This window comes from Trypanosoma rangeli (assembly GCF_003719475.1).
Source record: "Trypanosoma rangeli strain AM80 chromosome Unknown Tra_15.4_contig_00043, whole genome shotgun sequence".
NCBI classification, from domain to species: domain Eukaryota; phylum Euglenozoa; class Kinetoplastea; order Trypanosomatida; family Trypanosomatidae; genus Trypanosoma; species Trypanosoma rangeli.
Genome location: NW_021705787.1, coordinates 4,433 through 32,374, shown reverse-complemented (window position 1 = coordinate 32,374; position 27,942 = coordinate 4,433). Strand labels below are relative to the sequence as shown.

The window sequence follows — 27,942 nt, the reverse complement described above, 5'->3', positions numbered from 1 at the left end:
GTGGTTTTGGGTTTTAAAAGTTATTCATTTCAGTTAATAGGAAAGGTGTCGTAGCTGAGTACAAGGGGAAGAAACACAGAGGGAATGGGCGACCAGTGCCCTCCACTGGAGCCCATCACAGAAGAGGAAGCTGCACTTCTCGTGGAGTATGGTGTCAAGGGGCCTTATGATGAACTTTTAGGGTTTCCCGCGGCATCGAACTGTGTTTTTAGTAACGGCCGAAGGGACATTTTTCTTACGGGTACGGGTTATGACGACAACAATGATGGGGATAGCAACCCAGGCATAGCGAACGCAAGAGCCTGTCAACACGTAGATTCCACTTGGCCTTTGGAGTGCCTTCTATTACATCACACCAACCTTATATCCTTCACCACCGCAACGCCGTTATGGGATGGCGTCAATGGGGTCTTAACCGATGCCACAAAGACTGTGTCATGCACATCCTCCCGCAATGCTTTGTCTGTCGAAGGGTCGGATGTTGTTGTTGGTGCGGCTGCTTCTGCTTCTATTGAAAAGGAAGAAGGTGTAGTTGAAGCGAAAGGTGCTTCTCTCACCACAAACTTCAACCAACATGAGGGGAGTGACGCAGAGTTACTGGCCACCATAGACGAAGTTCTGCAAGAGGCAGATAAAGTATTGGCGAAGCGTGTGCGCCACGTAGATCCCATGACAGAAATATATCTATTGGAGAGACAACGTGGGGCGGAGGAGGAGGAGCGTCGCTGGTCTCCTATTCACTGCGACAACACAACATGTACTGCACTCAGAAGGAGTGACAGCGACTCCGAAGATGAAGGCGAAATCAAGGACGAAAATGGAGAAACGGACGTTAAACGTCTTTTTGCGTATGAATTTGGACCGACAGCCGAGGAGCAGCTTGTGCTGCGTGAGTGGGACGCGGTGGTGCTGCAGTGTGAGCAGCAGTTGGAAATTGCGCTGAGCAACCCAGCAGGCAGCGAATTTGCGGGCGCTGGAGGCGTTGACGAGATGAACACTGCTGCTGAGGCTTTCGTGTTGCCTCCGCTTCGGGTGGCAGAAGTGCATGATGCGGTGTCGACTCGTGTAACAACACACTTGTCATGGATGAGTCAGAAGGGAAAGATTTTGGAATCGATTGCAATGATGGAGGCAAAAGACAGTGAGCTGCAGACGGCAGCGTCTCAACTGCTAGAAGAAGCGCGGAAGGAACGCAGTCACCCTCGCCGTGCCCCGCACGGCCAAATTGAGTTTGAACCGTTTTTGACCCGCGTGAACCAACTCCTGCCACCGAACGAAATGGAGGTGAAATTGGAGGCAGCAGATCTCCTTAGTTTGGGGGGAGAAGTTGAAACGGCGTCGGCGGCGAGCGGAGATCAGACGCCGGTAGCAGCAGCGAAGGGTCTTTCAGAGATGCTGGCTGTCGAACAGATTCAAAGGAGGGCGCAGCGCGAGGGCTTTCGTATGCGTTGCGAAACCCATGAGGCTTGGTGTATGCAAGAGGAAGAGCGAAAAACTGCTTGTCTGTTGCGGTGGTGTGAGGAGGAGACAAAACGAATTCAGGACGAAATGCAGAGGTGTCTGTTAGAAGCGAGTAACATGTTTGAGTGCCTTCTTGTGGAAGAATGTAGTGCTTATCAGGAGCTCTCTAATTTAGAGCGCCAACACACTTTGGAATCCAAACAACGTGAGTGTTTTCGTCTGCAAGAGGTTAGGTCCCAGCGCGTGTGTGAGCTTCTTAAAGAGCATGCAAGCGGACGGCATGAAATTATGGCAATGGAAGAGGAAGCTGCAATGAAACTTACGCAGGAGGCGGAAGAACTTTCACGGGAGCTATTGCGTTGCCAGGAGCAGGAAGGCACCGCCCACGTTATTACCACTTTACAGTGTTGGAACTTAGCAGAATGGGAAGATAAGTACAGTACTCACGAGGAATTGACCAAAGAAGTTGCATTACAAACAACAGCCGAGTCATGGAGGCGTTTGCAATCATGTGTTTCTATTCCTACGTCACAAGCAGATATGTCTCCTTTGCCCGTCAGTAACGTTCTGCGCCTGCGGTCCCTGCGGCGGGAACAAACCCTGAGAGGTAAATGGATCCATGAGTGTATACAGAATATAAGTAATGCCACAAGTGCATTGGAGGAATGTGCACACGGTTTAGATGAGAAAACAGTGCATCCTCCTCGTCCAGGCATTCGACTGGGAAATAGTGTTCCTGCCACTCTCTCTACAGTGCAGACAGATGCATCGCATTCTGCGCTAGACAACAACGTCGTTTGCTTAAATGCCAAGTTGGCGAAGCAAGTGCAACCGATAATTTTTGGTGGTGTTAAGAGAAACTTGCGGGAGGCGGCGCAGCTTTGCCATACACTCTCCTTTGCTCTGGAGCAGATAGCCTCTGTGGACTTTGCGAGTCTCTCCACCCTGGAGGTGTGCACAACCGGTGGTGTGGGAGATGGCGGAGAGAAACACATGACACCTGTCGCTCCGTTAGTACATGAACTCGACCTTGGCGGCAATGCTCTTCCCACCTTGCCTCTCGATGATCTCCTTCGAGTGTTCCCCTCGATTCGTCGTTTGAGCCTCAGTGACAATGGACTAAAGAATCTAACGTGTCGCACTGCATCCATGCGTGGGGTCTCGGACGCGCAAACTCATTCTTTAGCTCAGGCATCTCACCTTTTATACCTTGATGTCTCTATGAATGAGCTGAAAAACGTAGAGGCCATTGGAAAACTTTTTGCTTATCAATTACGCTCACTTGTATTGTATTCGAACCATATCGACTCTTTGTTGCCGTTGGCCCCATGTACTCATTTAGAGACCCTTGAAGCGAGCCGTAACAGAATTTCTTCGCTCTCTGAACTGCAGTCTTTTGCCCTCCTACAGACTCTTGACCTGAGTGAGAACTGCCTCGTAACGTGGGATGCTCTCACCCAACATGTACTGCTACAGAATTTGTATCTGTCACGAAATCATATTGGTCTGCTTCCAAAAAATTTGTCCCTCAGCTTCCTGCGTCAACTTTTCATGAATGAGAATCAACTAGAGACGCTTCCCAGTGAGTGTTTTCGCTGGCTTCCTTTTCTGTCGGTGTTGCATCTTGAGAACAACAAGTTGCGTGATGTATCCGGCCTGGCGCACTGTCCCCGTCTTACGACTGTGGGGCTTTCATTTAACCAGTTGCAACAAGTGGAAGATCTCTCACCGCTCGCCGCGTGCAAAAAGCTACAAATTTTGTATGTTAGTGAGAATCCGTTTACCTCTGAGAAGGATGACAACAGCAGTGAGGCACTAGCAAAGGTAAGGTTAACGCTTATCGCCTGGTTTCCCCAACTTTCAGAGCTCAATAATGAAGAGGTGTCTGAAGAAGATCATAAAATTGCTTTGAGTGTCGAAACCATGTGGATTACACCGTTTAGCATGGCCCGTTGTTTGCGGCGCCAAGTTCACGAAAGTGCTCTTTGTGATGCCTGGCATTGGCCTTGTGGATCAACTGTTGAAGACGTACAGCAAACGTGTGGTACTATGGAATTCTACTCGCAATACATGGATTCGAAAGGGGTGTATGCCGCGATGTTTGCAGCTCTCACAAGTGATCTGGCCCTGACAACTCTCCAAAGGGAGCAAGAGGTTCTTGCCACTGTTCGCCGGCGTCGCCATCATGATGCGTTGCATGTGGAGGAAGCGTTGGAACGACGAATGCGTGAGTCAAAGCGGCGTCTTAACCCTGCCGTGCATCGTCTCTCCGACGAGATTGATGAACGAAATCGACGTGAAGCAAAGACCACCCTGCGGCAACACCTTAAATATCTACAGACAATGCCGAATATAGTGGCCAATGCGCACGTACGCTCTATCCTCTACCATGAGCGGATGCAAGCACACCAAGAAGCTAAAGCAAAAGTTGTCATTTGTGAATGGGCGCGCCTTCGACTGCTTGGTAGACAGGCCAAGAGAGAACTTGCGGCATTAAAGGCAGCCTATGCGGAATCACAGCGACGACGATACGAGGCTGCTGCACGTGTCATTCAGCCAGTGTGGCGGGGGGCGGCGCTTCGATCGCGTTTTAAACGAATATTACACGACGATGCCGATGATGAGGAAGAATTCACTCATGTTTCTCTGGACTTTGTAGATGACTCAAAGGCAACAGACGGGGAAGATAGTGTTGGGGCTGTGCTGCAGCGAGTGCTACAGTCTCATGGGGCTTTACCGAACTTTCCTATTCAATCATCATCTCTCAGAGTGCCTAATGTTGAAGGTGTTTTGGATGGCTACGTGCCGCCTCGTGCCAGCTCCGCAGTGCCAAATGGAATGGTTCCGCTCACTGAAAATGACAGGCGACGCCCGGAAAGCCAGCCGCAGGGTGGGACGACGTTGTTGTCTCAGCAACGAGTACAGCCACAAAGGGGGGAAGGGGTGGAAGAGTCACAAGGGCCCTCATCACTGTCGAGTCCAGTGCGTGTGGATGAGGGGTGGGGAGCGCTGGTGAGTTCACAGATATCGAAGAGGCAGAAGAAGATGGAACGCGTTCAGCGTGAGCATTTGCGTCGTGAGTTCATGAAAGATCCTCTTAAGGTGAAACGGGCACTTGGGGGTGGATAAATCAAGCATGCGGAAGGTCGAAAGGGGGGAGGTGGTGGTGGGCGGCAACATATGTTATCCTTGTCTTTGGGAATGGCGCACACGTACAGCAGTTGTGTGTGTGTTGTGTGAGGGAAACAAACCGCAACAAGAAAGGAAGGAGCAGATGCTTGAGAGAAGTGAGATATGCAGGGTTAATCACCCTCTTCATTGAGTTACATCTGTGTGTGTGTGTGTGTGTGTGTGTATGTGTGTATGTTTAGCCCTTTCTTCATCTTTGTAGTTTTTTTTTTCGTTTTTGCTTTTTCTTCATATTTATTTTTTAATTTTTGTTTTTGCCATGGGTTCTTAGTTTTCTTTGTGTTTTTGGGCGAGGGGGAGGGTTTATTGCCTGTGCTGATCCCTCTCCAGCGCAAACTTTCCTAGTGTTGTACGGAAGATCCCAGAAAGTTGTCGTTCTTGCCGGTGCCGTGCACCGGGTGCATTTAATTGAGTGTTGCGTTGTGTGTTTGGCGCGTGTCATTTAACCTACAAAATTTCCTTTCTAAGCGACGAGCACCGGCAGGGTTCCTGCCTGGCACACTTCCGCCTCCACGTGTGGAAGCTGTTTCTTGCCCTGTCCATGACAGTAGGGTTTGCTTGCAAATTCCTCAGCATCATCGGGGTTCGAAGAGACCGTACCACGGAAGTAAAACAGGCACGGCGCGCCTCGGCCGTGCGAAAGATACGACCGCTAGACTCCTCCGTTGCTGCCGCGTACCCCGACAACACGGTTATTAACAGTCGCTACACCTTCTACAATTTTTTGTTTCTTAGCATCTATGAGCAGTTCCGAAGGCCCTTGAATCTCTACTTTTTACTGGTTGCATGTCTACAGTTTGTCTCTGTGATTGCGCCTGTTAGCCCTTTCTCCACGCTCTTGCCATTGCTCTTCGCCTTCACCCTCACCTCCTTAAAGGAGGGGTACGATGATGTTAAACGTCACCGGCAGGACGCCAAATACAACAACGAGAAACGCACCGTATTGGACTGTGTATCAGCGTCGTGGAAATTGTTACCAAACTACAGCATACGTGTGGGGGATGTAATCCTTTTGAAAGAGGATGAATCAATTCCGTGCGATGTTGTGGTGGTGGCGGCAACGTCCACAGTTTATATTCGAACAGATAACCTGGACGGTGAACTTGATCTAAAACCACGCGAAATTGTTTTCCCACATGCCGTCGCCTTCAATAGTGCGACAGAGGAAGAAATACCGGTTTCTTCTGTTCCTAATCGTATTCATGTTCATGACACTTGTACGGTACTCACTGAGAAGTTGCAGGATATCACGCTCACGTGTCCACCACCCTCCGCCATTATTGAATCGTTTGATGGGCGTGCCGAATTTGCGTATAACAGTGGGGGCCGAGAGGATAGTGCTGCAGTGTGTCTACCCATGTCCCACCACCATCTCTTACCACAGTCCTGTGTGCTTAAAAGAACTAAGGCTGCCTTATGCGTGGCAGTGTATACTGGGGAAGAGACAAAGTGTAGCATGAACAAACGACCTCCAGTTGTAAAGTGGTCAAAAATTGATCAGGATGTTTCTCGCTATGCTATTTTTGTATTTTGCTGTCAGCTTGTGAGTGCTTTTTCATTTGGGGTGGCTGGCTATTTTTTGAACAAGGGGATTGAAGAACGTTTTTGGTATTTGCAGTTACCATCAACTGAAGCAACGGCTTCCTTTTTCATTTACCCACTCCGCTTTTTCCTTTTGACGACGGTTATGATCCCGGTGTCCTTTAAATGTGTTGTGGACCTGAGCAAATACTGCATGACCTTGACAGTCGAGTGGGATGAAACGATGAAGCCGGGGGGACCAAGCAGCGAGGGATGCCGCGTCAAGAACTCTGACATACTTGAGGATCTCGGTCAAGTTGATTACGTTATTTCCGACAAAACCGGGACGCTGACACAGAGTGTTATGGAATTGCTTTACGTCTCAGTGGGAGATGACCGCTTGTGTCTGCACGAAGAAGGAACAGAGTCGATGCAAAGATCCAGTGTGAGTGTGACAAATAATGCGCGCGTATTACACTTTGGAATAATTCTTTCTCTCTGCAACACTGTTGAGACCCTGCACACCGATTCTCTTTCACTTGAAAATGATACTTCACCACCACAGTATACAGCGTCTTCCCCTGATGAAGAGGCGATGTGTCGCGGTTCTGCCCGTCTGAATGTTCAACTGTTGCACCGAGACGCACGTGAAGCCGTATTATCTGTCAATGGAGTAAGGGAAACGTGGATAGTTCACCATGTGTTTCCCTTTTCATCTGAACTAAAATCAATGGGGGTGATTGTGGAGAAGAAGGCTACAGGTGTGGTGTATTTCTTTGTCAAGGGGGCGGATGATCGTATTATTGAAATGACAGCTCCGGCGTCACCACAGTTTAATTCCACAGTACTGCAAAACAGAGAATCGCAGATAGATGTGCTAATATCTCACTTAAATTCATACGCGCAACAAGGACTTCGGACATTACTGGTGGCAGAAAAAACGCTTTCGAGAGACGACCTCAACAATTTTCTAGAGAAGGTGCGGTCTACAGAATTGGTTCTAGACCATCGACAGGAGAAACTAAAACAATTACGTGTAGAAATGGAAACAGGAGTTATAATTGCGGGCATTACCGCTATCGAGGACAAATTGCAGGAAGGGGTTCAGGACACAATACGTGATTTTAGGCGAGCTGGAATTAAGGTATGGATGTTGACAGGAGACAAGATTCAAACAGCCGTGCAGATTGGTCTTGCCTGTACATTGTACGCACCAGGGAGCCGTTTGATTTACATTGTTTCAGGAAGTACTAACGATGGTGGTACTGGATGGGAAGAACATATGATGTCCATTCCTTTGCCGAGTTCACCAAATGTCGTTGAAAGAGAAGTAAGGAATTTTTATCAGGGCGCGGACATTATCAGTGATGAACTAGGTTGTAGTTTGGACTGTTTCCCAGAAGCTATTTATCCGAAGAACGATATGAATAATGAAAGTGGTCGATGTGACACTACGTTTCCTGCCATCTTCAATCACAGCAACTCGGTACTTGTTGTGGAAGGTGGTACAGTTTTAGAGCGTATTCTCAACACACCAGAATTGAAGGAACGCTTTGCTGCCTTGAGTGATAACTGTGTGTGCGTTATATGCGCTCGTGTCACCCCCAGTCAGAAGGCCGCGCTGACACATTTCGTCCGCTCCAGAAATTTTATGACATTGGCAGTTGGCGATGGTGGAAATGACGTGGCAATGCTTCAGGAAGCTCATGTAGGCGTTGGTATTATGGGCAAAGAGGGCCAGCAAGCTTCCCGCGCGGCTGATTTTTCTATACATCGTTTTTCAGACCTTCGAGCACTTGTTTTTGTACATGGTCAGCAAGCCTACATGCGTACAGCGTTTATTATTAAATACAGTTTCTATAAATCCATGCTTATTAGCTTCATTCAGATTGCATACAATGTCGTGGGGACGTACGTCTCGGGAGGAACTTTTTGGAACAGTTTTGGTCTTACCTTGTGGAACGGCGTATACACGCTTCCTCAAACCCTGTTCTTCTGCCTGGACCGCATTGCTCCACGCACAGTTCTGGAACGTCACACATTCCTCTACAAGATGACACGACATGCCACAGACATGAACATCAGAGAATTCTTCCTTGTCTTTATGCTTCGCGGTGCAGTGCAATCTGTTTTCACGCTATGGCTGGTGACGGGTCTCTTTGACGCGAGCTTTGCATTTCCCGGAGCTGGATGGGCTGCCACCAATGATGTGACATTTTCTGTGGCATACTCTGCTCTAATTATATCGCAGATGCTGACGATGATATTTGAATCTCATTCTATTACCTTCCTTAATGCGCTTTGGATATTTGGAATGCCAATCATCTATGTTATCTCGACCTCTTTGTACTCTTCCATTTCACGGCTACAATACTTTGGAGTGTGGGATAATACAATAAATGCGTTCTCCTCACTGGCAGCGTTTGTGGTGGCATTCGTTTTGGTGTTTCCTGTACTTGGAATAATGGTTCTGCGGCAATCGCTAAATCCAGATCCTCGCGATGTGCTTCGCACGGCAGCCGTGCGGAATCGGATGCGTCGGCAAATGCGGTGGAGAGGTGGAGGATTTTTATCGCGTCTCAGTCGTCGGTTGTTGTGTGTGTCGGAGGAGGCCTCCTATTTGCTTCGTCCCCCGTCCTCTGCAGAGCGTGTGGGTGGGATTGGCGAAGTGTAGGGATGGTGATTCTTTGCTTCTGTTTTTCCGCTTGCTTACATATTGTCTGTAAAAAATATGAGAAGAGACTTGCGACGTACATGACAGAACGCGTCCCCGTTCTTCACGAGTCTTTTTATGCGCGGGATGTGGTCTTGTATTATGACATTACGCTTATTTATGTGTTTCTTGAGTGAGGGAGACACGGAGGGGTAACGTTTTTTTTTTTGTTTGTTTGATGCTATCGGGCTAAAGGAGATTGTCAATGATACGGATACGTATAAACATGCGGAATCTTTTTACGTGTTTGGTTTTGCTGGGCTTTTCATCTTTATAGTGGTTATCTTGTTGTGCGTGCATGTGTGTTTGTCAATTTAGTTCCTCACAGAAGCAAATAACAACAAAAAGTAAAAGAGAGACGAGTGGAGGGGACTACAATACTTGCAATTTCTATTGTCCCGCTTCTCAAGCGCAGAGAGTTGCATCTTCCTCCTTAAAGTAAAGTGCATTATCTATATACGGGGGTTGAACAATACATTACGGCACATATATATTATAAGTAAGCGTCGATGTCTGTCCAAGTGCCACACTGTTGGACCTGCAATGCCATCTTTGACTCTGTCGAGGCAGCGCGTAAGCACTATGAGTCTGAATATCATACAAATAATGTCCGTCTTCGTGTTGACGGCAAGCGACCACTGACTACGCAGGAATACAGACGTATCCGAATTGCGGAAAACAATGATGGCGACGATGAAGAACAGCCTATCTTTGCCTGCAAGCTGTGCAAAAAAACATTCCACTCAGTGCAGACTCTCCAAGCCCATGTTCGCTCAACGGCGCATCTCATGAAGAAAGAGCAGCGTATCATTGCACGTGATTCAGACTCCATGAGTGCCCTTACGAGTGTCTCTTTGGGAAGCGCTGCAATGGGCTTGCACCGCCGTCACAATGCAAAGCGGGCAAAACCGCCCACCCAGGCGTCGAAATCCAAGAATGTGGCGAAGGTTCAACTGGATGAACGTGAGGAGGATGTCAGTGAGGTGCGGTGTCTCTTTTGTGGTCGCTTGTCGGATGGTGTGGAGGCCAACTTGCAGCACATGAAAACTATTCATGAGTTTAGTGTACCGCTTTCACACAGGTGCTGTGACGTGGTAGGACTGTTGGAGTATCTTGCTCGCAAAACAAACGGTTTATTGTGTCTTGTTTGCGGCGAAAAGACGAGAATGTTTGATTCTCTAGAGGCACTGCGGGCACATATGCGGGAAAAGAACCATGAGCGCATTATTCTTGGCCCTGAGTATGACGAGTTCTATAGTATCAGCCTTGCTGACGCCGACTGCGGTGCTTGGATAGACCCCAACACCGCTGAGTTGATCCTTTCTGACTCTCGACGCGTAGCTCAGCGCAAGGAGAGCGAGGTGCCTCGACCAAGAAAGAAGGAAAGCGACACACAAGCTGAAAAGCGCCGAGCGATTCTTGCGGCCGACCAGGAGGCAATGGCAATGGCGCGGAAAGAGCGCCAAGAGGTGCTGCGTGTGAAAAACAAGGAAGCGCAAAAGATTTTGAAGCTCCAGGATGGCCAGTATCAGGAGCACCTGCTCAAGGTGAATCTGCGAAGCAACAAGCTGCATCTAAAGGGATACGATGGAGAAGGTAAAGTGAACTAGAAAACAACATGAAGGATAGGACTTCCAAAATCTTACACATGTACGCAAGCACTCACACACATCTCACGTGGTTTCCTACGCCCTTCTCTATTTGGGATGAGGAGAGAGAGAGATTGTATTTCTCACCCAGCAGTGTGAGAGAGGACGTGCTTGCTGATTTATGTGCTATTGTGTTTGTTGTCGTCGCTAAGTAAGCCTTTAATGTGGCGATATTTTTTTTTTGTGTGTTTTGTTGTGCATGCGTGATTGTGCGTATTACCAAAGTTTTTAAGAGGCTAGCAACCCAAAAGATGAGGGAATTCGCTCGATGCACGTAGTGAGTGAAAGCCCCCATAATATATACATCGCACCGTGAATAAGATGTACCGTAATATTTGCTAAGTAGGTTGTGGAAGAAGAAGGAGGTTTGGGTACACTTTCCGTGCGCCTTCTACATTGGAGGCCTGTAGTATTCTATAAATACATTTATTTTCCTCTGCCCGCACGGTTTTACTTTTTTGTTTTCCCGTCTTTTGTTGGCCCTCGGAACGTGCGTCAAAGGCAAAGGATATAGAGGCTGTGGAACACTTACGAGGCGGTGGTTTCGTGGTGTTTAATTTTTTCAACGAAAAGGATAGTAAAGGCGCTGTCGATTAAGTTAGGGGGGAGGTGGTAGTAGGCCTCACCCATGTGCCTCACTGTCTTCTTTACTAGAGCCGGGTAGACTCTGGATCGCCTACATAAGATTGAGCGGCGCAGTGCCATTGCCTCACTGACCCATATGCCTTCCTCAGTGGGGGTTTAGCAGGATTAGCAGGGCGGGCGGCGGCAATTCCATTTGATCACGGGTGTGTAAAAGGGCGTGCGCAAGCGCGTTATCGACGCATGCCGCAATTTGGTGTACTTATGTGGTTTTATGTCCCATTGGCCTCGCATTTTTTGCCTGATGCCGAGCGAGATCCGTCATTGAAGGCATTCACAACCTTCATTATTGGGACGTTTTCGGGTTTCATGATGCGCCTCATCTGTAATCCTGTCAATCGCGTGCGAGATGAGTATCTCTGTACAGGTGATTTCGTTTCTAACAACATGCAGGATCTTCAAAAGCAGGACGGTGCCTTAAGTTTTTTTTTTTTTTTTTTACACTACGTCCCCGCTGCTCTCCAATGCCGTTTATTTTGGGACGCTTATGACCGTTTTTGAAGGGCTTCGCCGTTTTTGTGAGCGCAATAGACTTATTCCTATGAATATAGAGAAGGATGAAAAGGGGAAAGATGTGTTCAAACTTAAGAACCACGCTTCGGTGGCTTTTGGGAATACAGAATGCTTGGCGGTGTTGCCGCTGGTGTGGCGTCAACAGTCTGTTACCCGTTTTCTGCACTTGCCTACAAACAGACTGTCATTCATGATTCCGCCATATGCCGGGGCCTTCCACCAACACTAAGAAAGGAGATACCAATGATGGCTGTTAGTTTTGGCGTCTTTTCCCCTTTCCAGCGTATCACAGCACTCGCGTAGGGTTTGGATATTAAACAGGACCTTACATGTATGCGATTTGGAAGAACACACGAAAGAGAAGCAGCAAATACGTTGTTTTATTATCTTTCATTTAGGTGATTGGTTTTATTTATTATTATTATTTTTTATATATCTTCTGTGCTGGAGGAGTCTGGGGAAAGTATTAGAGGATTACTTACTATGGATGCAGATTGAATGAACTACAGGTGCGTCTCGTGAAGTGTTAGTAAACGCGGATGGGAAATTGGGTAGTAGGGGTGGGGGTTCTATAAGAAATGGGAAGAGGAGCTTTTATTGTTTATTATTCGTTCTGGCTTTGATGTTGGGTTAGCTTTAGAGTATGTTTCCGAGGATGTAAGTTATTGTGGAAGGGGTACATGTGTAGTTGTTGATGTTAGCTTGAATCTGTGAGTATATGTGACACTAGAGAGCCCTGTCCTTCGTTTGTTGTCACCGTTGTTAGTAAGCAGTTGAATGCACGGGGTATGAGGGAGGAGCGGCTTGAGGAGTGTTTTTTTTTTGTTTTTTTTTCCGTCTCTGCGTATAACAGAGGACGGGGAGGTGAGGTGGGGGGTGGGGGAAAATACGTTGCTTTCTCCCTTTCTCTCCGTGGTGTTTGTGTGTGTGTTTGTGTGTTTCTTTCATGAGGGACCCTCACTGAGGTGGTCTTGTTGCCTAAAAATTGTATTTCTTCTTTGTGTGTGTGCGTTTGTTTTTGTATTGGCCACTCTTGCCTTGTATTCCTTCAGGTAAATTTGTAACGTTGATTTCCAACGATTTTTTTTCCTTGTGTTTTTTTTTTTTTGTTGTTGTGAGGTTAGGATTTGCATTGGTTTTGGCGCCAGCGCGTATGGACAGAAGGCGTGGGTCTGATAATGCCTCAGGCTCCAGCGGCAGTTCTCAGAGCCGCGGCTTTGCGCGTACCGAGCAGGAAGAGCAGTCACTTCGGCTTTTGTCACTGACGTCGTCAGTGAATTTTAGTAGAAGCGAAAAAGCGGAGTTCTACAGCAATGGCAGCAGTGGAGAATGGGTTGAGTCAAGGGGCACAGGACGCCTGGATCACACGAGAGATAATTCTTCGCTTCATTGCGGTTCCGTTTTTACTGATACTTCAGTTGACAGGCTTTTTCATGCCGAGCGCCAAAGTCCCTATCGAGATCCTCATGCTAACAAAGGCACCTCTTCCAGACAAGCTTCTTCTTCGGTCACCTCGAACCTTTCCAATGAGTCTTTGCAAGAGTGGAGAGCTCATGATGATCAAGGGTGCCTCCATCAGGGGAGCTACAGTGATGAATACACGGCACAGATGGCCCAGCAACAACGGCAGAGTGATGGGGAACCTGATGAAGGGGTTGCCTCTTCCCACCTTGAAGGACCCGAAACGTTGACTCCGTTGATCACTGAGCAAAGCAGTTTCAATCCGCAGGAAGGGGCAGTGGTAGTAGAAGTACGGGGACAAGCCGATGAGCACGCCGACAGAGCATCTACTCGCTTGCCAGAGGCCGCCACGGAAGCGAACAGCGCCAAGATGGAGAGAATGAAATATGAAGTTCCAGAGGATCCACGCAATCTTGTCATTGATGTAATTCTCAAGAGTCCTTCGCCTAGTGTGTCTCTGCAAGAAATCCACAACGCGCTGCGGTGGGCTGAGCGGTTTGAAGCGACGAATGGGAGTGTTCTAGACTACCTGCAAGGTTATCAATCTATATTTGCCGTATCACCAGTATACGACCGTGTGACGCTGCGTCGCCCCTTACAAACAGCAAGAGGTCGTCGTGCAGTGCGCGATCATCGTGGGCCCCGTGACATTTCCAGTGGCATAGGCAGCATTAGCTATAGCTACATTGCCACCGCTTTTGACCTTGATGCTCTAGCTGTTATTTATAAACGTCGCGGCTATGCTACGGAGCTTATGTACGGTGTTCTTCACGTCTCTTCCCATCGTACCTTTGACATCTTTTTGTTTCCTAACGGTGTGGTGGTGTGGTGGGGATTGAGCCGACGAGATCATTGGTTGGTGGAAGACGATTTTTTGACTTCCGCCAACTCTTTTGTGCGGGTTGCAGTGAAGGAACGTCATGCACAGAAAATAATAGATGAATTGTTTCCCTTCTGGTGTTCCTACGAGTTAGACAAGCACTACGACGCGAGTACGCCAGTGCGCAGGGAAGAGGCTCTTGCACGGTTTGGCACCAACCTTTGCTTTGATCACTACCTCATACCCGATGTGAAACCCATACGCACACAAATTATGCTTACAGTCTCATATTCACTTGGTCATGTGGCCGTTGTTGATTTTTTTGACAACGTCACGCAGAATCTGCACAAACAAGTCTTGGGGATTCCGGCAGATATTAAAGGTCTTTGCGATTATTTGTCGATGCGACGCAAAATAGCGCACCTCGAAGGAGAAATACTTCTGGCAAGCATGTCTATCTCGGCACTGCGTGACACACCTGAATTCCTATGGGAGATGCCGTGGCTGTATGATTATCATGAACTCATAGAGAGGCAGAATCCTTCGGGACAACTCGTTTTATGGTTTATTGCCAAAAGCGAAGCTTTGGTGCAACAGATGGCGCACATCAAATCGAGGCGGTTTACTCTCTTTATTTTAGGCTCGGATATCTTTTTGATTTTGCTACTTATGGCGGACATTTTCTGTCTTATGGCGGTTTTGATTTTGAAACTGTACTTTTCTTTAGAGGAGTAGGCGTTGGCGAGGTGGCAGATCCCGCTCGCGCAAAGTACAGTAGAAAGACAATAAAAAAAAAATGAAGGCTGAGGATGCATGCGCGTAAAAAGTGTCTGAGATGCAAAACACAAACTGAATTAAAAAACAACAAGACACACACACACACATATACACACACGACAAAAACTATAGGTTCCGTGCCTCGTAGTATGTTTGTTTGTGTTCACACTGTTCTTGTGATTATTATTTTTTTTAAGCATTGATTGCTGTACAGTAATTGTGTGTGGTGTGGGCAAGATATGTTCGTTTCCTGTTTGTTATGATCGTTGCATCTGGCATCGTCATCACCATCGCCACTGTTCTCAGTGTTTTCTTTTGTTTTTGTCTCATATATATATATATATATATATTTCACTACCGCCGGTCCCTCTGTCTCTGCAGCCGTCGCTGTTCCTTTTGTGTGTGTGTGGGTGTCAAATTGTGTGTTCACTGTTGTTATTTTTTGTCACGCCTGTTGTTTGGAGGGCGCCGTAGTTAATTACCGCGAAGCAGGAGGGAAGGGGGAAGAAACATGGAGGAGGCGGACATGGAGGATGCGTTCAGCGTCGATGCTGCGCCAACGATAGCGAGTGAACGTTCTGTCTTTGTGAATGCTCGTCGGCGCAACGTGCCACCGGCACAGCGTGAAGACTACGGTGATGGTATTCCTGGCAATGCAACCGTGTTTGTGCATACATTTGGATGTGGCCACAACGTAAGTGATGGCGAGTACATGGCAGGGCTTTTGGCGCAGACTGGCTACCGCATCACCGACGTTTTCAACGACGCGGATGTGTATCTTCTCAACTCGTGTACCGTCAAGAACCCGAGCGAGGAGCATTTCATTAGCATGATGAATCGCGTGCGAGCCCTCGGTAAGCCTCTCGTCGTCGCCGGATGTGTGCCGCAGGCGGACCCGAAGAACACGCAGTGGGATGATGTGAGTGTGATTGGTGTCCGTAGCATCGATCGCGTTGCTCAGGTCATTCATGAAGCTCTGCAAGGTCACTGCGTGCGTCTCATTGGAGCGAGTGAGTATACCATTAAGACACAAGAAACCAATGAACTTCCACCACTCGATCTCCCAAAGATTCGACGTAATCGTTTTATTGAAATTATTCCCATAAGCGTTGGTTGCCTGAATCACTGCACATATTGTAAAACAAAGCAGGCCCGTGGGGATTTGCGGAGCTGGCCAATCACGTCCATTATTTTGCGGGTTCGTTCAATTTTAAGAGAAGGTATAAAAGAAATTCGCCTCACCTCTGAAGATGTTGGAGCTTATGGCATTGACATTAACACCGACTTGGTTTGCCTCTTGCGTGCCATTGTCAAGGAGCTTGAGGGGACGGATGTCATGCTGCGTGTGGGGATGAGTAATCCGCCGTACCTCCTACGGCAGCTGGACGACTTCGCAGCCCTTCTTAAGCATCCAAATTTGTACGAGTTTATGCATATTCCTATACAGTCCGGATCCAATCGCGTTTTGGAGGCGATGCAGCGGGAGTATAGCGTTGAAGAGTTTTATGAGTGTGTGCATCGCATACGCGGCGTGGTTCCAAATGTGACGCTTGCCACTGACATTATTTGTGCGTTTCCGGGAGAGGGAGAGGAAGAGTGGCGGGATACGATGAACGTCTGTGCTCAAGTCCGCTTTCCTGTTCTAAACATCACCCGTTTTTACCCGCGTCGAAACACACCTGCAGCGGCCATGAAACAAATACCCACCGAGGTTGCGAAGCGGCGTACGACGGAACTCACGGAGTTTTTTAATTCTTATCGTACCTTTGATCATATGATTGGCGAAGTACACACTGTGGCACTTCTGGAAACAGCGCACGACAAGCACCATCTCGTGGGGCATACAAAGGCCTACGTGCAGGTTCTTGTGGACCCTCAAGAAGGCAGATTGGGGGAAACCGTCACTGTCGTCATCACCTCTACGACAAAGTACAGTGTGAGAGGTCGAGTGTTGCGCAGCCGCTTGGAATGGCTCTTGGCGAAGGTGACGAAGACGGTTCATAATCTCAACTGGAAATCACTGACTGTCTTTGCTTCCGTCGCGTCAGCATCCGTGGCAGTGACATCTATAGCAATGTACAAGGCGGCGTTGACGCGGAGACAGAGAGGTGGAGTGTGAGGAGGGCCTAACGTGCTCTCCCCCTTTCATTTATTTTCCTTTGCTGTATATGCGTTTAAATGGGGGCAAATTCACCTGAACATTTCTTACATTTTTTGACCCCCCACTCCTTCTACAGCCCATCGTAAAGAAGTATCTGGATTTTCACTTGTTTTTATTGTTTTGTTTTATTTATGTTTGCATCCTTTATCACTCGGTTTCCAGCACATTTTTTGCTTTTCTTTTTGTTTTTATTTTTGTATTGTTTTTTTTTCCCCCTTTTTTTTTTGCCTTTCTTATTCTCTTTGGGTTACTGTGATATATATTGTTTTTTTCTGTATGCCACCAGTACTCTCGCCAAATGGATGCTCTTCTGTTAGGTGCGCCTCAGCTGACGAGCTGTGAAACCGCAAGACGCAAGTCGTCTGAGGAGTATACATCTCGCTATACGGTTGTAAAGGACTCATGGAGAGGAAAGTACGTGCGCATCTTTTGTATCGGGCCTCAACAAGTGGCAACAATCAACCCGCAAAGCATCTTCCGCGTTACTAACAGCTGGGACTACGCGTCTCAGCTCATCGATGTTGTGGCGTCTGCGGGTAGTATGACGGATTTCACGGTCACCACAGGCAGAACAGGTAAGATAGACACAATGCACTTTCAGTGTAGTACCGTCATGGAGCGTGCGGCGTTGCTCACTGATGTACAAAGAAACCGCACACTATTTGATGTGAGGTACAGGCAGCGTGCCTTTGATCATGTGTTTTCTGTTCGCAAGTACTGTTTTGATGAGAAATACCGCGATTGTCGTCTTCGCGTCACCAACGTTGCCGTAGAGCAATTGAACCACGATGGAAATGTGGTGGGAGTGTATTTATTTATGCACATTAAGGGATTTACCTCAATTTTAGACAATCCACGCACGCTTATTGTCTTGTATGGTCCACAGTTAAGGATGCATCTGTATGAAATGGATGATCCGAAGCAGGTGGTATCCCTTACTGAGGAGTTTGCGAAGCGATTTATCGGTCTCCCGCCCTTCCGTGGAGTGCAACAGTTAACGCAGCAGCAATTTGACTCCGACCGTATTGGCGTGGATCGGGCGGAGTTGGCGCCAACGGCTGAGTTCCATGTGATTAAATGGAGTTTAAAACACCCTGACGGTCCCGTGCGGCGCATTTTAGCGACAACGCATAAATGGATTTTGGAGTTGGATTCGGCCACGTACACTCCCGTCAGTGCCTTCTTTTTCGCAGACGTTTATGCGCTTGTGCGCTCTGAGGAGGATAACCAGCGGTTGATGATTCAGTTCAAAGATCCAGAGATTACGAAGACGTATACGTCCCCGATGCGAGATGCGCTGCTAGCACACCTCGTGGATTGTTGTCGTGTGGCCCACAATTTTAACGTGTGTGTCATTACAAACCTCTTTGATCGTGGAAAGCGCGCGGCGCCGTGCGTTACGCCAATCCCGGAGGAAATTGAGAGTACACTACTGAACTGCCTCATTGATCCCAGCAAAGGCGGTGGCACGTTTTCTATGACTGTCCCAGAGGTGGTGGAATTTTTTAATGCCAACATCGAGTACAGTGGACTTCGATTTACCGAGAATCGTGAGGGACTCTTTGCAGAGAACCGAGAAAAAATGATTTGTAGAGCACTTGTCACGTTATTACATAACTTTCCATTGAGTGATGATCCGTTGGTCGTGGTGCAGCAGTTTTATGCCCTCCGACGACTATGCGTCACACGCATTGGTTTCAGCTCTGCCGCTATCGTGCCGTCCTTTATGAAAACCATCCAGTCTTTGAGTGTGCGGGCACTAAAAATGAATGATGTTGCCGTTTCTCATGCGGTAATTGATTTCCTTGGTGTTCTCATGACGCCACATCACGACCACTATGAGCTGGCCCATGAACAAGTGAACAAAAATCATCTTCTTGGACAAGAAGAACTCGTACAGCATTTACTCCGGCTGTTACACGACTACACCACAGCTGATAGCGCGGCCCTTGTTGTGCAAGCCTTGTTGGATTTCTTCGTCTACGCCTTGTGCCCGCCTTACTCTGAGACGACGACATCCACGTTATTTGTCACTTTGATGAAAAACTTAATTGATATTGCAGGGAAGGAACTCCTTGTACTCATGCACCATAGCTGCGATGCCATCAGTTACAGTGTTGGACAGTTGATTCGTGTTATTATGGAGGAGGGAACAAATGAGCAGTTCCATGAGATGCAGCTTGCCGCTCTTAGACAAGGCGGCATTCTTGGCCAGCTTCATTTAGCCATATTTGGTAACAACCGTGAAACACGCGATCTTGCCCGCCAACTCATTGCGTATTGGACCTACAAAAACACGGACATGCAAGACCTCTTGCGGTGTATATTTCCTCCGGCATTGTTGAATTACCTTCAATCCTCCGAAGAGCCGCCGGAAGATGAGAAGGAAACGAAACGCCAGAGAAGCGTTGTGGCTATGACGGATGAATTTTGGGAATCGAAGGATGGATTTTTTAAGAAGCGGTTTCACCCAAGCGAGGTTTTGTCGAGAAGTGGGAATCAGCATTCATTGACGATGCGGAGTGAAAGAGTGGTCAGGCGGGAGAGACTGGTGAAAGTGAAGACGTCACTGAACTGGCCCATGTTTTTTTATGAAGCTAAACAAGATCACATGCGGGCGGACTTGATTTGGAACCACAACACAAGAACGGAGTTACGTGAGGCCTTAGAAGCCGAGATGCAGGCCCTAAAGCTGGAGATGTCACTAAGCCAAGGAGACCTCACTTCATGGAATTTCCGAGAATTTGAGGTACGATACCCAAGTCTTGGCAATGAGCTGAAGGTTGGGCAGCATTACCCGCGGTTACTTTTTGAGGTGAAAGATCCACTCATTTATAATCCAAAGGAGTTTTTTAACGACATGTATCATTGTTTTCTCCTTTCACAAGAAACCAAAACAAAGATGAGTTGCTTGCATGGCATGTCGATTCTATATGAACATTACTCTACGGCAATTGGACAATTCAACGATGTGGAATACATTTTGAAGATGCTGGAGACAACAACGGATCCCATCTTTCGGGACCGTTTGCTTCTTTTTATCCTACAGCTGCTGCGTGCTCGACCCAACATAAAACTGTTCGTAGACTGCGGTGGATTAAAACCACTCGTGGATCTCTTAATGCTCGCCCATCTACACGTGGACAGACCTCAGCTTCAAAGCGCGACCAATGCCATTGAGCACAATGTTAGTCCAATCGATCTTCAGGATCAGGAAAAAGAGTGGTACTACACAAAAGATGGTGTCAAGCAGGATCCTGTCTCCTACACTCGTCTGAAGCAATTGTATGAAGTAGGAGAGGTGAGGAATGACACAAAAGTTTGGGCGCAAGGATTATCAGGCTGGATGGAGCTAAAGGATGTTCCCCAATTACGTTGGGGTATTGTGGCATGTAAAAGCAATAAACTGCTTACGCTATCAGAAGTATCTGGTGTCATCCTTGACATCTTTTTACTAATTTGTGCATCTTTTCCCTCCAAAGATGAGCACGGCGCCATTATGCGGCCTCCTCCTCGGGTAAAACGATTCCTTTCAAGTCCACAAGTGCTTCCACATATTGTGCAATTACTACTGACCTTCGACCCGGCCTTGTGTACCCGTGTTTGTTCGCTCTTGTATCTTGTGATGGAGTACAATCCGCTCATGCCGCATTTTTTCCTGACTGGTGTTTTTTTCTTTGCACTCATGTACACTGGTTCGGATATTCTGTCGCTGTGTCGGCTGCTGTACTTGTCCCATCGTCAACAGACATTTCCATTTCAACACGATAATGAAATTATACGTCAAAGTATCCTTAGCACAATGCTCCCACCAGCACTCGTGTGTTATCTAACAAATCATGGACCTGAACGGTTTGCAGATGTTTTTCTTGGGGAATACGAAACACCTGAGGTTGTTTGGGGCAAAGATATGAGACGATATCTTGTGGAGAAAATTGCTGCTCACGTTTCCGACTTCACACCACGACTTTTGGGCAACAACCGTGCTGTGTATCAGTACTGTCCTATTGTGGGGGTTGTGTACGAACCGCTGCAAGATGAACTGTTTTGTTCCCAGTATTACTTGAGACACTTCTGTGACGAGTTGAAGTATCCAAATTGGCCTGTTGAAGATCCTGTTTTCTTTCTCTGCGAGGTGCTGGCGGCGTGGCGGCGTGAGCTTGCAAAGCAGTCGAGTGGTCTCACGCGAGACAAGTGTCTGGTGGAGCTTGAAATTGTTGACCGCACCAACCTAACACTGCAGGTGGTGCGCAAGGCTTACTTTAGGCTTGCTGCGCAGTATCACCCGGACAAAAATTTGGAGGGAAGGGAAAAGTTTGAACGCATTCAGCGGGCATACGAATTTCTCGCTTCCGGTGGGAGGGCGTCAGATGAACCAAACCCACACAATATTGATCTCTTACTTCGAACACAGTCCATACTGTTTAGGCGTTTTAGTGACATGATGAAGAAGTATAAGTATGCAGGGTATGCGCTGCTGCTGAAGCTTGTCAGTATGGAGTACGGTGACCCAGAAATGTTGCACAAAGATGTTGTGCTCATGGAACCAGCGACGGAGTTATGTTACTTTACTGTACAAAACGTTCCACTAAACGCCGATGAGTTGCAAGAAGAAGGTGGCATTGAACTCTTATCAAGTGTCACCCAGCGCTGTTTTGAGATGATTACCCCAAATGCCACTGATGACTTAAACCAGGTGAAAATTGTGCGGCATTGCATGCTTACCTTTTGCGTAGCCGCTGCATTCTCGGACTGTCGTCTGCATATTATAGCGGAACCTACCATCTGCCATTTTGTCGCCAAGGGCATCGCATATGAGAAGGCTCCGGGACTCTCCCGCGCCTGTATTCAGGCATGCCAAGCTTTCTGTGTGGACGAGATTTTGCAGGAAAGGCTTTTGAACTCTGGTGCTATTTGGCACTTGCTACTTTTTCTATTTCGGTACGATTACACATTGAATGAGAATGGTTTGGAACTTCAGGAAGAACATCATACTCAACTGTTTGCAAACAAGGCAGCCATTTACGCCTTGAAGGCCATCTATGCATTGGCTGGAATTTGTCCGAGTGATGCGTATATGCAGACAAAACCCAACGCTGATGTTTTCTTATTATTGCAGAAGCTACTGACACCTTACATTGTGCAGCGAATGCGATTGTTTCCCGGGGGTGAGAAGGAACTGCTACAACTACTAAACAGCAATCACAGAACGCCGTATTTGATGTGGGACAACACAACACGGCAGGAGCTCATAGAGGTACTTAAAGCAAACTCAGAAAAATGCCGTGATGCTGGCATATTTACCGAAGATATTACACCCTTGTCAAGCTGTGATGTTCGTTACTCCATTCATAGGAATGAACTTATTGTTGGGGGAATGTTTGTGCGCATGTATAATGAGCAACCAAACTTTGTGGTGGAGGATCCCGTGGCATTTTGTGAAGCCATGATCAAGTTCCTGGAGTATCAGTTAACAAGAGACATCACAACTGGTGTTGCCTTAACCTTAGAAGCTTTGAAAAATTTGTTAGTTGCCTATGCAACAGTTGGAGTCTTGAACACTTTGACGCATCATGTTGAGGTATTGATAAGGGGGTTACTATATACAGACATTACCGTTATTGTCAAGTTGCTGGAGCTACTTGAGAAGGTTGCCCTTCATTGTGAATGCCTGCAGGCTATAGGTAAGGTGAACTGTGCCGTGGCATACGTCATATTAGCTATGGATCATGGTGGTGAGAAGGTGGAACCACATTGTTTGGCGTTTCTGCGGTCTGCTTTGGCGGATCGTGGTGTGGTACAACAAGCATTGGATCGAGGCTTGTATGCTGTGCTGCTTCGTAGTTTTGGGACCACCACCTTGCTAGAGTGCAGAGATAATGTTTGTGCCTCTCTTGCAAAGGCCTGTTCAGACAAGCTATGTGGACCCAAGGTGTTTTTGCGAGCCTCCAAGCTTATTCCTTCCGTGATGCTTGAAATGATGAAGGAGAATATCGCAAATGCCTGCCAGTTATTTGACACTTGGCAGGAAACACCAGAGTTGGTGTGGACAAAGGAGCGTCGATCACGTTTTGTGGAGGTTTGTACAGCGTGCCAATCTGATATTGTGGCTCTACTACGGCATGATCCAACGGCCTATTGGAAGATTCCAGAGAACATTCTGATGGAAAGAAATGAGGAGTTGCAACTTGGTGGAGTGTACTTGGAACGGTACCTTAATCAGCCGGGGTGGAAAGTGCGAAAACCCAAGGAATTCCTTGCAGAACTATTGGACCACTTTGTAGAGGAGTGTGGGCGAGCGACGGGGGAGCAAAATGCGGAGCTGATTTCTATCATTGCTGATTCTGGTGTTCGTCTGTTGCAGACAACCCCCACTGTGGCCGATTATGTTGTCCCACTTGGGTATGCACATAAGTTGTTTAAGTTATTGGAGTTGGAAGACAAGGTGATCGTGGAGAATGCCTTAAAATGGGTACATGAGATATGTGACTCCCGTTTGTGTGTTGAAAGTCTTGTGAATTTCGACCCTGTCTCATCGCTTATTATCTGTTTGCGGGCACATATGCTACAGCTTCCACTGATCATGGATACCATGGATCGACTATTCTTGCGGTCTTCGGGGTTGGTCAACATGATCCGACTTGCCCTTCGCAATCGACTGCCGCAGTATTTGTTACAGCTTCTTGGAGACGGCGTTACACCAGACACATGTAAGGATCAATCTCCAGCGGCAGTACGGGCTTTAATCATTAAAACGCTAAAGACTATGGTGAGCATTCAGGATCATTTGTATGGCGCCCAGTTGGAAGCTGTCCTTGCAGAAAGCACAGTATGGGTAAAGTACAAGAATCAAAGTCATGATCTTTTTCTATCTGACACACGCCTTGGTGGGTACTTGGAGGGTCCTCACCACCCAACTCAGATGTTGCTCTCTCTTACTACCGCACCCTTGCCAGAAGAGGGCAACAGCAATGAACCTCCACCTGTTTGACGGTTTGTTTTTTAATGAAGGACGAAAAATGGAAGAAGAAGAAAAACAAAGTATTTTCCCTCTAACAATCGCAAGTTGGGTTGGGGTTGGAGTGAGGTGAGGTTAGAAGTGTTTTTTTTTTGCTTCCTTTTTGCTTTTTGTTGTTGTTATTGTTTTTTTTTTTTTTTTCTGGGCGCTTGAACAAATTATGCGGAGTGGTTTGCCTGAAGCATGTTTTTATTATTATTATTATTATTTTTTTTTTGCCTTTCTGGTTCTCGTTTCACCTCTATTGATGTACGTGGTTTGCCTGCGGCGCCCCTGGTATGGTAGGTGCACTCCTCTTCATTGTTGCGTCTTTATTTTACTTTACGCCCAACAACTATACCAAAGACGGGCAAGTACTCCTTTGAACAAGTTCGCTTTTTTACTCAAGCAACATTTTAAGAACGATGCAGCCACACTCGCCCACGTTATCCGACGAGCGCTCAGAGAACAGCGTCGGGTTTAACAATGCCTCTCGCTACGGCCGAAGGGGTGTGGACTACAGCAAGTTCCGGACGCGGGTGTGCCGCAATTTTTCGATGGGGATCCCTTGTCCATTTGGCGAGCGTTGTGCGTTTTCTCACGGTGATCCCGAGGCATCCACAGTGCGCATGGAGGAAGCTGAATTGCCTCCACCGCCACCATACTCGGAAGCTCACCAGACGGAGATCATGCTGCCGCCTGCCTACCCGTCGCGATTCCGACATAATCCCTACGACTTCAATGGAGTGTTGTTCGAAAACTAAAGAAGAGTAGCTGGGGAGGGGGAAGGAGCATAATCCACGATCCAATTTAAGAGTGTCATTGAAATGAAACAAACGCCATCACCGAGCACTAATTCAGTGGAACCGAGGAGACAGATAGCACACAAAACATGCCTATGCATACGTTTAAAGGAAGGAAAGGAAGAGACAGACCAAAACGAACGAAGAAAAAAAAAAACATCTTTTATGAAAATGTTGAGGGAAAATTATACTGTATTGTACCAAAAAAAAAAAAAAAAAACAAAAAGAGGGGTAAAAGTAAATGCGGAAACTAAACTTAACAGCACAAGTGAAACGAAACGAGGAACTGTAAGAAAAGCAAAAGTGGAGGGGATGGTAAACACTTGTACGCTAATTTATTTTTGGGGCGGTACGTTGAAATAAAAGGACCTAGATTGGCGACTGTGTGAGTGACCCAATGAGGAATTTAAGAATAAATCAAAAAAAAAAAGTGAGCATGATGGAAAATCGGGTGGACGGGTTGAGTTCTACAATTTTTTTGGGTGCGAATTGGAGTTGATTTATTGGAGCAGAAGAATGGAAGAGGGAACAGAAACAAGGATGTGTCTCGCAAGAAACATATTTGCGTTGACCCCTAATTTCGGTGCAATTTTTTTTTCTTTTTTTGAGGGAGTGTGTCGTGAAGCGAGGCGGGGAGAGAAAAAGAGGGGAGGAGGGGGAATTGGAAATGAATGAAGACCCGAAGAATGCATGGATGTGGTTTCCTCACGTGTGTGCCGATACGTCAACCCTCATTTTTGTGAATCAAAACGCCCAATCCGTCACAAACCCAAACAAATCGCTTTGTTTTTATTTGATTTTTTTCTCTTTGGTGTGTTTTCGTCTCAGTGTTCCTCATCTCATCCGAATGAGCCGTTTACTTGTTGTTGTGCAACCGTCGCACCACTTGGCCCGAATTTACCCTTAAGCTATAGAGACGTTTTTGCTTGTGCACTGTCCTCACCTCGATTCACATTTGGCTTAGAAAAACTCGAAGGTGGGGCCCCATTCCGCGCGTTGTCACTTTTATCTTTGGCTGGATTTTCTTCCTTTTTTTTTTTTTTTTAGTTCCTATCTTTTTTTTTGTTTGTTTTTATTGCGTTTTTTTTTTTATCTCTCTTACTTTATCTTGTGTGTTTTTGCCTACTTGAGTGTGTTTACGTTGTTGTTTCCATCATTTTATTTCTTTACGTCTGTGTGAGTGTTTTTTCTTATTTTCAGGCCCTGCAGCCTCAAAGTGCCTCTGCCTTCGCAGCACCGGCCAGTGGCAACAGGCCGAGAGCCTGCAGTTTGGGCGCATACGTGTGTGTTTTGTACCCGACCTGCCTGCCTCCTCATGGGCGCTTGCAAATGCACAAGCATGGAGAAAAGGTCGGGGCGCGCCGCTACCATCACCGTCATCGCCTTTAAACAGTCGGCGCTGGGGGCATACATATTTATAAAGTGTTGTTCCGTTTGAATTTTTGGTTGTGTGTTTTTTTTTCCGGCAGTGCGAGCTGTTTTTTTTTTTTTTGTGTGTGTTTTCTTTTGCCATACTGCAGCGTGGGGTGGTGCATGGTGAAGTCGGAGTATTTCAACCTCCAAAAACATTTGCTTGTGGAAACGAGATAGCGAATAGCCGAATGAGAAGAGTAAGACCCTCAAGTGAGCGGTGGCGATTTTTTGGCATGAAGAAGGGGAGATGCAGAAAATAAAATCCGTGTGTGTATGGGTGCTTGAAATATGACGGGAATTGGTTGGAGGAGTGTATGCCTGTGGTGTGTCGGACGGCACACCACAGCGATAGTTGCGTGTGAATTGCATCCGCTTGTCTTTTGCTGTGTGTGTATTTCTTTCATGCCGGTCTCCGTGTTCAGTGCGAACACAAGTCTGGAGTGAATCGTCAGTTTATTGTCGTTGATGGGGGATGGGGGATATGGGGGATGGCAGCCATCCGTGATGATCCGAGGAGAAACACAGCAACGAAAGCCGTTATAGAGCTAGGAATGAGGTGTGTAATTCGAATGTTTTACTTGTTTTTTTTTTTTCCTTATGCCTTTGCAACGGTGGTGCTGCCGGTGGTGGTGGTGGTTGTTGTTTTCTTCTTCCAACGGTATTGGATGTTTTTCAATGTCACCTCGCCCCCTCCCCCTCACACACACACACGTGTCTCCCAGGAAATACGCCGCTCACATTTCGCCAGTGCACTGTTCCACCCCATGTTTCTGTGGTCGTGCACAGAAAGCACCTTCGAGAATCACTACAGTGGGCTTTTTGTTACTCTTAAGGTTGTTGCTTCATTTCGGCTTGCTCCATCTCTCCGGCACTCCCTCAACCCACTGCCTGTTCTCTTGTTTTTTGGGCTTGCGATTCTACACAACCGGCATCACGAACGTGAAGGCCCTTTTTTTTTGTTTTTGCGATTTTTTTTTTCTCTTTCTTCTGCTGCTGTTTTTGCTTCGACGGCTCGAAGAGCCGCACACCTTTTTCGTGCGTTGAACACACGTGTTTCTCATCGCTCGGACTCCTACTCCCCACGCTGTGGGCACATGCACCTCATCGAGGTCATCTCAAAACGAGCAGAAACAAACGACACGAAACTACCACAAAAGGAGCTTCCGCAATTATTATTTTTTCCACTCAGGAAAAGACCGACAGCAGCGTTTGTAGACGCGGGCGTGTGAGCTGAAGGGATTTTATTTGAGGGCGAAAAAATAAAAGAAAAAAAAAGAAACAGATGCAGATGCAGACAGCAAAGAACGGACGTTTGTCCCCCAGTTGAGAAAAAAAAAATTTTTTTTATGTATGTCTTCGTGTTTATCCCGTTGATTCCCTCGTGTGTGAGTGTTTGCGTGAACCCACGAGTGCGACGGGGTATTTCGCTGACTGCGTGTGGCGGTGGCACGGTGTGTTCTCCATGCGAGTGGTGCATCACCACCGGTCTGCCCCGACCAACACGCTGTTTTGAATGGAACACTTGACGTCTTTGCATTGTGGCACGGCCACCTCAGAAAGTTTTTTGAGCAATGCGGAAGTGCAAAACGAGAAAGGAAAAAAAAAACAATTGCATCGGCAAGAGAAATATGAATGGCAGTGAGTGTTGTGGGTTTGCTGTTGTTGGTGAGGCTTTTGAGAAAACGTTCACAAACACATACATACACGCGTAAACCAGACAAAAGGAAAGAATACCCTTTTTTAAAGGGATGCTCAAGCAACTGAACACTCATTTATATATATATATATATATATATATATATATACTACGACGAATAGAAAA

At 47.1% G+C, this 27,942-nt stretch overlaps 8 protein-coding genes across 8 annotated transcripts, besides 16 other annotated features; all 8 read left to right on the top strand.

The window, feature by feature from the left end:
* Positions 1-84: 84 nt before the first annotated feature.
* TraAM80_01990 (uncharacterized protein) lies at positions 85-4,590 on the top strand (the record flags this gene model as incomplete). The annotated part of the gene is made up of 1 exon (XM_029379010.1): positions 85-4,590. The coding sequence occupies one exon, from the start codon at positions 85-87 to the stop codon at positions 4,588-4,590; it is 4,506 nt and encodes a 1,501-aa protein (XP_029241139.1).
* A 201-nt stretch (positions 4,591-4,791) lies between these two features.
* Positions 4,792-4,824: a microsatellite.
* Positions 4,825-5,191: 367 nt separating this feature from the next.
* Positions 5,192-8,845, top strand: TraAM80_01989 (putative phospholipid-translocating P-type ATPase (flippase); the record flags this gene model as incomplete). The annotated part of the gene is made up of 1 exon (XM_029379009.1): positions 5,192-8,845. One exon carries the CDS (start codon positions 5,192-5,194, stop codon positions 8,843-8,845), a length of 3,654 nt encoding a protein of 1,217 aa, XP_029241138.1.
* A 548-nt stretch (positions 8,846-9,393) lies between these two features.
* TraAM80_01988 (zinc finger protein, conserved) lies at positions 9,394-10,494 on the top strand (the record flags this gene model as incomplete). Its single annotated transcript, XM_029379008.1, has 1 exon — positions 9,394-10,494. One exon carries the CDS (start codon positions 9,394-9,396, stop codon positions 10,492-10,494), a length of 1,101 nt encoding a protein of 366 aa, XP_029241137.1.
* An 864-nt stretch (positions 10,495-11,358) lies between these two features.
* TraAM80_01987 (uncharacterized protein) lies at positions 11,359-11,676 on the top strand (the record flags this gene model as incomplete). The annotated part of the gene is made up of 1 exon (XM_029379007.1): positions 11,359-11,676. One exon carries the CDS (start codon positions 11,359-11,361, stop codon positions 11,674-11,676), a length of 318 nt encoding a protein of 105 aa, XP_029241136.1.
* An 826-nt stretch (positions 11,677-12,502) lies between these two features.
* Positions 12,503-12,522: a microsatellite.
* A 78-nt stretch (positions 12,523-12,600) lies between these two features.
* Positions 12,601-12,627: a microsatellite.
* Positions 12,628-12,768: 141 nt separating this feature from the next.
* Positions 12,769-12,802: a sequence feature (A-rich).
* A 39-nt stretch (positions 12,803-12,841) lies between these two features.
* Positions 12,842-14,704, top strand: TraAM80_01986 (uncharacterized protein; the record flags this gene model as incomplete). Its single annotated transcript, XM_029379006.1, has 1 exon — positions 12,842-14,704. The coding sequence occupies one exon, from the start codon at positions 12,842-12,844 to the stop codon at positions 14,702-14,704; it is 1,863 nt and encodes a 620-aa protein (XP_029241135.1).
* Positions 14,705-14,830: 126 nt separating this feature from the next.
* Positions 14,831-14,868: a microsatellite.
* A 206-nt stretch (positions 14,869-15,074) lies between these two features.
* Positions 15,075-15,096: a microsatellite.
* Positions 15,097-15,257: 161 nt separating this feature from the next.
* TraAM80_01985 (putative tRNA modification enzyme) lies at positions 15,258-16,865 on the top strand (the record flags this gene model as incomplete). The annotated part of the gene is made up of 1 exon (XM_029379005.1): positions 15,258-16,865. One exon carries the CDS (start codon positions 15,258-15,260, stop codon positions 16,863-16,865), a length of 1,608 nt encoding a protein of 535 aa, XP_029241134.1.
* Positions 16,866-17,013: 148 nt separating this feature from the next.
* Positions 17,014-17,044: a microsatellite.
* A 161-nt stretch (positions 17,045-17,205) lies between these two features.
* On the top strand, positions 17,206-23,898 carry TraAM80_01984 (dnaJ-like protein subfamily C member 13; the record flags this gene model as incomplete). The annotated part of the gene is made up of 1 exon (XM_029379004.1): positions 17,206-23,898. One exon carries the CDS (start codon positions 17,206-17,208, stop codon positions 23,896-23,898), a length of 6,693 nt encoding a protein of 2,230 aa, XP_029241133.1.
* A 111-nt stretch (positions 23,899-24,009) lies between these two features.
* Positions 24,010-24,066: a sequence feature (A-rich).
* A 45-nt stretch (positions 24,067-24,111) lies between these two features.
* Positions 24,112-24,140: a microsatellite.
* Positions 24,141-24,329: 189 nt separating this feature from the next.
* Positions 24,330-24,668, top strand: TraAM80_01983 (zinc finger protein ZFP1; the record flags this gene model as incomplete). Its single annotated transcript, XM_029379003.1, has 1 exon — positions 24,330-24,668. One exon carries the CDS (start codon positions 24,330-24,332, stop codon positions 24,666-24,668), a length of 339 nt encoding a protein of 112 aa, XP_029241132.1.
* A 241-nt stretch (positions 24,669-24,909) lies between these two features.
* Positions 24,910-24,933: a microsatellite.
* A 794-nt stretch (positions 24,934-25,727) lies between these two features.
* Positions 25,728-25,827: a sequence feature (GA-rich).
* A 358-nt stretch (positions 25,828-26,185) lies between these two features.
* Positions 26,186-26,215: a sequence feature (A-rich).
* A 515-nt stretch (positions 26,216-26,730) lies between these two features.
* Positions 26,731-26,763: a microsatellite.
* Positions 26,764-27,069: 306 nt separating this feature from the next.
* Positions 27,070-27,125: a sequence feature (GA-rich).
* Positions 27,126-27,374: 249 nt separating this feature from the next.
* Positions 27,375-27,399: a microsatellite.
* A 494-nt stretch (positions 27,400-27,893) lies between these two features.
* Positions 27,894-27,925: a microsatellite.
* Between the last annotated feature and the right edge of the window lie 17 nt (positions 27,926-27,942).